General features: G+C 40.2%; 1 protein-coding gene across 1 annotated transcript in view; it reads left to right on the top strand.

Annotated features, from left to right (window-relative positions):
• Positions 1-2,171: 2,171 nt before the first annotated feature.
• The window catches only part of c8a (complement component 8, alpha polypeptide), a 17,240-nt gene continuing 9,730 nt past the window's right edge, over positions 2,172-9,681 (top strand). The window contains exons 1-7 of the mRNA XM_077016812.1: positions 2,172-2,383; positions 3,118-3,229; positions 4,260-4,407; positions 4,666-4,813; positions 5,079-5,268; positions 5,572-5,754; positions 6,375-6,615. Coding sequence (XP_076872927.1) covers positions 2,172-2,383; positions 3,118-3,229; positions 4,260-4,407; positions 4,666-4,813; positions 5,079-5,268; positions 5,572-5,754; positions 6,375-6,615 — 1,234 coding nt within the window. The remainder of the gene's footprint in view (positions 2,384-3,117; positions 3,230-4,259; positions 4,408-4,665; positions 4,814-5,078; positions 5,269-5,571; positions 5,755-6,374; positions 6,616-9,681) is intronic.

Below are 9,681 nucleotides of genomic sequence, written 5' to 3'. Positions count from 1 at the left end.
TTTCAGCTAAACAATCTGTAAGGAAGGGCAGAGGAAGATTGGAAGTAGGCTTACTTGAGAAATAGAGCTGTGTGTCATCCGCGTAACAGTGAAAGTTGATATGATATTTACGGAAGATGTTACCAAGGGGAAGAAGATAGATTATGAAAAGAAGGGGGCCTAGGACAGAACCCTGAGGCACACCAGAAATTACAGGAGCAGGTTGAGAAGTGAAGGTTTTGAGCTGAATAAACTGTGTGCGGTTTGACAGATATGATTTGAACCATTGTAACTGTGTGTCAGTTATGCCGATGGAGGACAGTCTATGAAGAAGAGTGGAGTGACAGACAGTATCGAAAGCAGCGCTCAGATCTAAAAGAATAAGAATAGAAATTTGACCGGAATCAGCTGTGCAGAGTAGATCATTGGTGACTTTAACAAGTGCTGTTTCTGTGCTGTGAGAGGAACGGAAACCAGACTGAAATTTTTCATAAAGATCATTGTGTGACAGATAGGAGTGAAGCTGAGTTGTTACAACTTTCTCAAGTATTTTTGAAATGAATGGGAGATTGGAGATAGGGCGTAGGTTATTAAAATCGGTAGGATCAGCACCAGGCTTTTTTAAAATTGGGTTGATAGCTGCAGTTTTCAAAGCCGCTGGTACAGTCCCAGTTGTGAGAGAAGAGTGAATGATTGCAGTAATAAGAGGAAGCAGGGAAGAAAGACAGGATTTTACCAGTTTAGTGGGAAGAGGGTCCAGTGAGCAGGTAGATGGCTTAGCCTTAGTAATGAGATCATAGAGTTCTGAGGTAGGAGGAAGAGAGAAAGCTGAGAAGGATGTAGAAGAAAGTAAGGAAAAATTAAAATAATTAGGGATAGTCAATGTAGTAGATGGAGATTCGAAAGACTTGTAAATCTTCTTAATTTTCTCATTGAAAAATGACATAAGAGAATTGCAGAAAGAAGTAGAACAGAGATACGATGGAAGAGAGTCCGGAGCTTGCACAGTTTTTTTATAAAATGCATACAATGATCTAGTGTCTCCATTCATAGAATTAATTAATCCAGTATAGAAGTCCGATTTAGCCTGTGATAGTGAGTCCTTATAGTGAAGCATATGGTCCTTATACATGTCCTTATGAACGGATAAACCAGTTTTGCGAAACAATCGCTCATATTGTCGTCCCTTGGTTTTCAAGAGACGAAGCTCAGGTGTAAACCATGGGGCTGAGCGTGAGAAGTGAACCATACGCGTTTTCAACGGGGCAAGAGATTCCAGAATGGCCTGAGGACCAGTGTTATATGATGACATTAGTTCATCAGGGACCATTTGTTGTTGGAAATCCAAGTGGGAGATTATATTGGAGGACAGAGAGACAGAATCAATATCCTTAATATTACGGAAGGTGATGAGACGGGGAAGCTTCGTGATGAAGAGAGGCAAACTGACATTAAAGGAGATGAGAGAGTGGTCAGATATAGCTAGCTCTTCAACCGAATGGTTAAAAGGAGTGACACCAGAGCAGCAAACGAGGTCAAGAACGTGACCTTTACAGTGTGTGGGAACGTCAATATATTGTTCCAGTCCGAAGCTCCCCAGACATGATATAAAGTCTTTGGTGAGGGGATTGTTAGTGCTGTCCATATGAATATTAAAATCACCCATAACTATAATAGCAGGTGAGAGAGTGATCAGATGAATTAGCAGCGCAGAGAATTCCTGAAGAAAGTCTTTGTTACCTTTAGGAGGCCGGTAGATGTTCACAATGATGGTAGGTGTGGAACCAGCAAGTTGACAGACCAGTGACTCAAAGGAGGCGAAGACAGGCGCAGACACCGGAGAGATGCCACAAGAGTATTGAAATGTCAGAGAGGAAGAGAAGTAGCCTGCTTTTTTCCCCCCACTTCTTTCTTAATTATTACTACTGTGTATTGTGTAAGACTGTCTCCTTCAGAACATCAACCTAATGTTTATTTTCCTAATGTTAAGGCAAACTTTGTTTTGTTACTGTTTCATTGTTTCTAAACAAAACTATTGATTGTGATAATAAAGTATTTTGTTGTCACATATAATGTTGGTGAAATTGTATCCTAGATCTTTTGGATCCTTTGGGTGTATGAGGCTTAAATATTAAAAAGTATCGGTATCGATATCGGCGATACTGGCACTGTATTTACTTGGTATCGGATCGATGCCGCAATTCCCAGTATCGCCCACCTCTACCATGGGCCACCGTACCAGGAGCAAGAACTCCTTAAAAAGGGAAACCAATTATGGAAGTAGCCAATCCCATCGTCCCATCGGCACATGGAAGCAGCACATGTCTTCCATCTCGTGTTCTTGCTCGCCCTCTGGTGGACAACCTGCAAGAAAATCCGCTGGCACGAACAAAAAGAAAACCAGGCATGTAACACTTCTTAGATTACTCTGAAATCTTTAAGTATTTTAAATGTTCATATATTGTTTGTGTAACATTAACAAAAGTAGCTTTGATTGGGTTGCCCAGAATTTTTTGATAATGGGGGAGTATTACAGCAAAAGTATTTCCCAAAGAGTATTACAGTTACAGTCTTTCTCAACAAGTATTACTACAGTCTTTCTCACAGCAAATGAACTGATACGACTGTTTACCTCCTGTCAATCATTTACTTCCAGTGTTATTGACAAATGCTTCAGATCCACATTTGACCACCAGTGATCATTAGCAGACCAGTCATTTCAGCTATGAGGCTGTTCCTGTTGTTTGCTGGCTGTTGTGCTTTTTTAACTTTTTTTTGTGTTTTACATACATCTGCTGCTTTCCGGAACTCCTCTGAGAGCAGGTAGGAGGTCTAAAGTGTGTAGGGTTAGGATTTGGTGTTAAGGGAGGAATGGATTATAAACATCTCTCCTTTGTGTTGGAAAATCAGGCAGTTTCACTCACAGCAACTTGCCTACCACTGGGTTTGGGTTAGGGGTAGCATTAAGCCTCTGGGTTAGAGATAGGGTTTAAATTATGATTAGCATTTAGACTCTGGGTTAGGGTTAGCTCTGGATAGCCATGTATCTGTAGTGTGTCTGAGCTTTTCTGTTTCTATGCTGTGAAGTTGTGAAATGGTTAGGGTTGAATTTGTGAAATGGTGTGTTTTTCTCTAAAGTACTAATAGCTTCTACAGAAGAACTCGACGTGCTGATTCCCCAGATCCTATAGATTGTAAGCTGAGGAGCTGGTCAGCTTGGACACCATGTGACACTTGCACAGAGAAGACGGTAAAGATTCTAAAACTACCTCATATAATGGGATGTACAGCAGTAATAGAGAAATATTATTGTATTTGTTACTTCATTTAAAAATCTTATAATAATCTTATAATAATCGTATAATGATCCACAAGTTGAAGCATTAGTTAGAGACCATCAGTGTAAATTGTTGACCGGGGGGGGGGGGGGGGGGTAGCGAATGTAAATTGTTACCAGGGGGTTATACACGAATTAAGTATTATATCGCGATCGATCAATCGCCAATGGTTGGCGCCAGAGCGAACTAGTTTGAATCATAGATATGGATCAGAGGTAAATAAACTAGATTTCTGCATGAGAAATCAGATGTGTGGTGTGTGAGCATGTGAAGACAGTCAAATGCGTGTGTCTCACGCTCAATGCGTAAGAGTTGGCAACCCTGTTCACATACTGTCTCACCATGCTGCAGGGGTTTAGTTGGTCTCATTTGAAAGTGTCAAATGGAATATTGTATTGAATACTTATACCCTGAATGTGCCACTCCACAGACAGGGAGCTGCATCCTCACTCACATCCTCACCTCATTCATCTGCTGTGGTTTTCATTTAATCATCAGATGCATTTTTCACTTAATCACATTTTCTCCAGCTTAAGTGTTTCCAAATCATGCACTGTTAATCTTTGAATTTGAGGTGTTTTGGTTTCATGTGCTCTGCTGAGGTTAAATGTTGGACCATACACCAAATATACACAGTACATAGAATATACACAGTACACTTGATATATATATACAGTACATTGAATATATACTGTGAAATATGACATGTATACATATGGCATTAATTGTACATCAAATTATACACAGCACATTCGACAAATATACAGTCAACAGTTCTTTAGTGTTCTCAGTGCTGTGCTTCAAATGGTTCTCAGTGTTCATGGCATGAGTGCAATATTACCTAGATTACCATAGGTCAGTTAGATAACAGGTAACACAGCCAATGCCTAGTGTAGATTGAGTTATATGCCACTCAGTACTGACATGACTGTTCTGTTGTAGCTGCGCTTCCAGTATGTGGAGAAGCACTCTCAGTTTGGAGGAATAAAGTGTGTGCATAGTCAGTGGGATGAGAAACAGTGTCCACTAGAAGGCGAGTGTGACCTTCAAGATGACTGTGGTGGAGATATGTACACATGTCCTGAAACAGGTGAGTCTCCTTTTTGATTTAAGCTCTCCTCTCTCTCTTCCCCTCTCTCTCTCTCTCTCTCTCTCACACACATACACACACACACTGCACAACTTGCTTTTCTATCCTGCTTTACCAAGTGTTTAGATGTGAGGTAATAGTTATAGAAGTTGTTCTGGTACCATAAACCCTCTGTGTGTGCGTGTTTATTTTACATGCATGCATGTGTGTGTGTGTGTGTGTGTGTGTGTGTGTGTGTGTATGTGTGTGTGTGCGCAGGACGGTGCATTGGTATGCAGCTCCGCTGTAATGGTGAGTGGGATTGTGGGTTTGGCAGTGATGAAGATGATTGTGAAGAAATTGAAAGTAGAGAAACCAAATGTGTCGGCATGCTGCCTATCCCGGGAGCTCAAAAGGCCACGCAGGGGTCTGGAACAAAGACACCCCCCCACCACACACACACATACACAGGGGCATGACACACAAGCACACACAAACACACACGTACACACACATACATACACTTAGGGGCATGTCTGATACACACAGACACATACACACACACACAGGCATGTCTGAAACACACACACACACAGATATATTTTCAACACACACAGTTGTTGCTAGAATTTGTCATGTAAAACTGTCCCAGCTGTATGTACCTTAGTAACTAGTGACTTGTTCTTCCCCAGATTTAATGCTTTGTCTGACATTTTTGTTAATCCTGTTCTGGATCCCAAATACTTTGGAGGCATTTGTGAGTACATCTACAATGGAGAATGGAGGAAGCTCACATACGACGTCTTCTGTGAAAACCTTTATTATAATGATATTGAAAAGTATTACAGGAAACCACACAACTTCCTCTCCTACAGATTAATGGTGGGTTGACACAACAGAAGGACATCATCCTCGTCTTTACTTAGTGTGTTTCTCTACATGTTCTACTAAAGAAATGTGGCACTGTAGTGTTCCTCAACACCAACTTCTCTAGGTTTTAAAACAAGCTTGATGACGAAAGTTTTTTCTTCATCATTGAAATACCAGTATTATTAAAAAAGGAAAAGAGCAAAATAATAATAAAACAGTAATAGTGCAAGATGATGGGTGATGTTTACCCCTCCAGTACAGCCAGGGCAGAACTGGAACAGCTCAGTCCTTCAACACCTGCTGTTGTGGTTCCAGGCTCACTCTGTCACTGAAGGATCTTCAGAGTACTACACTGACGCTGTAAGCTTCTTGGAAGCGAGGAGAACAGAGAGTTCTTCTAACTTTGGTGTGACAGTTGGGATCCAGAAGGTGGAAGTGGGCGTGTCAGGAAGCTCTTCATACATGTTCTTGAGAAACATATCACAGTATGACAGTAAGGTAAAATACACTTCATACTTTATATTAGAACAGTTTAGCAGTTTTATGATTTAATTTATGCAGATGCTTTTATTATAATTTGGTCACAAGATTGTATTTTCTGGACAATTGTCTTTAAAAAATGTCTAGAGTGATAGTGGTTACTTGAGTCAGGGATACACAACCTTAGTGAGGAATGGAAACTCACTCACAGTGACTGCAGTCGAGTGGGATCAGTGGGTGGCCAACTCGTGGGTACACAGCAGTGTTACAGATCTGGTGATCATGCAAAAGAAAATCCAAAATGGGTAATCACACTAATCCACTAATCACATCCAGTAATGACATCCAGTTAACATATCCACTAATCACATCCAGTAATGACATCCAGTTATCATATCCACTAATCACATCCAGTTAACATCCACTAATCACATCCACTAATCACATCCAGTTATCATATCCACTAGTCACATCCACTAATTACTTATAAAAGATCAAGTGTGATTTGTCTCTTTAATTCAGTTTTCTTTAATATTGTGAACAATGTGCTAAAAAACATTATAATGTGCGTCCATCATACATGATTGTCCATTGAACACTGTCATATGACCTGTTGTCCTGCACACGTCTCTGAGCAGGACGTGGGATTTGTTAGGCTGGTGTCAAAGGTGGAAACAGCACAATTTAAGATGAGGAGTCGAGACCTGATGCTGCATGAGGACATGCTGCAGTCTCTGCTGGAGCTTCCTGAACACTACAATTTCGGCTCCTATGCACGCTTCCTCAATGAATACGGCACCCACTACATCACGGATGGTACCATGGGAGGGCTACTGGAATACATAGTGCTGGTCAACAAGGAAGCCATGAAAAGAAGCGGTAATGAACATTCAAACCTGTTAATGAAGAACTTTATAGAAGCGCTATTACTGAAGTAAGATTTTAGAATACCTGTTATTGAATGATTGTAAAGGGGTGTATATGCAATCTAAAATGAGGTAAAAACCTAAATGAAAAATGAAACGAGCCAGAATCATGAGACTGAGATGGATCCATATTCAGATGTATTACTTGAACTGCAGACAAAAATATTTGTTTGAAAATGTCAAATCATCTTTATTTCTATAGTACATTTAAATTACATCACGTGATGATCAAAGTGCTGAACAGATAAAATAGCACATACCTAACATAAAAACATAAAATTAGGCATAAAAGGAAATTGAGAACTCCTACAAACACTGGCAATCGTATTTTCTGGACTATAGACCGCATCTCAATATAAAACGCACCTACCAAGTTTTTTCTTAAAATAGAAAATGTTGTATAAGCCAGCTGCATAAGCTGCATATCCTCCTGGGAACCAGGGAAAAAAGTGTCCTAACTATTTAGGGTAAAAAAAAAAAACTTACAATTTAGATTTTTTAAATTTCATTTTTATTTTCATTTTATAGCATGTCCATTATAATGGACAAAAAGACCATTTTAGTATAAAATCGAAAAACTTAAACCATGAAGATGAATCAATTTGGCTTGTAGAATGATAAGTTCACTCTTAAAACAGGTTTAAAATCTAGAACACCTCATGTACTGGATAGTTATTTCTTTGCAGGCCTTATTTCTGCATCTCTCTGCATCATGGCAATCTATCATTTAGTGGACTAACAACCCAGTTTAGTATAAAAAGCAAACTAAACTTAAAAGTTGACAATGAACTGAATTTGCCTGTAGAGTTACACTTCAATAATAAAACAACCCTGAAAACAGGTTGTCATTCTTTATGTTTAATTTCATATTTTGCTTTCTTCAGCGATGATAATCCATAAAGCAATTATTTTTTTTTGGTGATGCAAAGAAACATTTTACATTTAGCACACCTCATATACGTCTTTCCTTTGCAGCCCTTGTTTCTGCATCTCTCTGCATTCTTGATATCCATTATTTCTGGCATGTGTATGGCTCCTAGTTTTCGCACAGATGGCTCCGGTTGTGGGATTCTTACTTTGGTTGGTGGTTCATATTCTTCTTCACTGTCTTCATTGTTGCCATCAAGTTCTGGACTATCCAACAACTCCTCAGCCAGATGCAGTTTAAAATCCAAATACTGTTCTGTGTTCTTCACTGATCGGTTTAGTGCTTTGCTGTCAGACTTGTACTGGATCCAGGAGTTTGAGATTGCAACATCAAACATTGTAGGGTTTGCGTGTGTCAAACCCTAGACGTCAGATTGGCTACCATGTATGTCAATAAAAATACAACCGTCAGTGCAGATGGACGATAGCCTGTCATTCATCCACTACTTTTTTATGTCATGCGATCTACTCACACTTCCTTTGCGATCGACCCAAACTGCCTTCGTGATCGACCGGTAGATCGCGATCGACGTAATGGGCACTCCTGATTTAAGTTAAGGAGTCCGAACATTGAACGAGTAACGGCATACTAACACTAGGAGTACTCACATAGTCAGGCAGGGAAACTGAGCAGGCAGGAACAAAACGGGGAAACATGAATACAAACACTAGAGCCAGAGAACTTGAACAGAGATACATGAATCGAACAGAGATACATGAATTGCACAAAATACACGATACCGGACAAAGGAAATACTGGGACTATAAATACACAGGACTAAACTAAACACAGGTAAAGACAATGACGACACGAGCGTGGCAGACAAGGGGGAACCATGGAGACATACAACAAGGCGGGATCAACGGGCTGAGAACAACACAGACATGAGAAACAGGGAAACCGGAGTGACAGCTAGGGGAGGGGTCGTAGCCCTACACTGTCACACTGTCTCTGCCTCCGTCTCTGTGCATATCTCTGAGACTCCTGCATTTTCATCCTGTTCCTCATCCTCTTCCACATTTTCTTCAAGTACAGGGTCATAATCTCCATCTCTCTCATCATCTGAGAGCTCCATATCTGAGTCTCCCTGAACTATCCTGTACAGAATCCTCTCTGCTTCAGTTCTGCTCCCTACAACAGTGTGGAGTTAAATATCATCCTGGTGTCCATTATGTAGGACCTTCATAAACAAGCTAATATTTCAAATCCTGAATAATGTTAGTGTATACAGAATTAAAAATAAAATTCCTAACATGTTCATAAACAAAATGTGTCAATATCATAAGAAAAATCACAATAAATAGACAATATTTGACGTACCTTTCCTTCTTCCATAAAATGTGCTTGTTCTTATGGAAGCCATTTTGGAGAGAAAGAAATGGGAGGTTCCCAGCAACCAAACCAGTCACATGACGTATCAATCGAAAGCCCAGGGTGTCCTCTTTATAAGACATATAAAGACATAAAAATAAAGGGTCACGCTTTACGACGGATTTTTCAGTCTCTATCCCCATTGTTAAACGGAGACTCACTGTACATTTAACTGAATGGATCAGTTTCTGAACGGTGCCTGTAGCATTTCATGAGTGACAGTTTTGGCTTTCAGCCAGTGTTGTGTCGAATTCCGACTCCCCTCGTTTATCTGCGCATAAAGACACTACAGATTATATTGTCGATTTATGTTTCTATGCATAAATAAGAGCTAGACTTTAATTAAAAGTAAAAGTAGCGGCATATAGTCTGGAAAATACGGTCGTTTTTTAAGTTAGATTTGAAAATATCTACTGTGGCTGATTCCTTTATAAAAATTGGAAGAAGTCTTGGAGCTGCTACTGAAAAAGTCTGGTCACCTTTGAATAAAAAAAAAAGTTCCGTATTTTTTGTCAATTGTGATTTTTACACCGCAATCGAAATTTGTCCTCCGCTTTTAACCCATCTGTGCAGTTAGAACACACACACATACTAGTGATTACTAGGGGGCTGTGGATCACACGTGCCCAGAGCGGTGGGCAGCCCTAGCCCGGCGCCCGGGGAGCAGTTGAGGTTAGGTGCCTTGCTCAAGGGCACCTCAGTCATGGCCTCAGGCCTGGG

This window comes from Brachyhypopomus gauderio, chromosome 1 (assembly GCF_052324685.1).
Source record: "Brachyhypopomus gauderio isolate BG-103 chromosome 1, BGAUD_0.2, whole genome shotgun sequence".
Lineage (NCBI taxonomy): Eukaryota > Metazoa > Chordata > Actinopteri > Gymnotiformes > Hypopomidae > Brachyhypopomus > Brachyhypopomus gauderio.
This window is presented reverse-complemented; position numbering and strand designations above follow the sequence as displayed.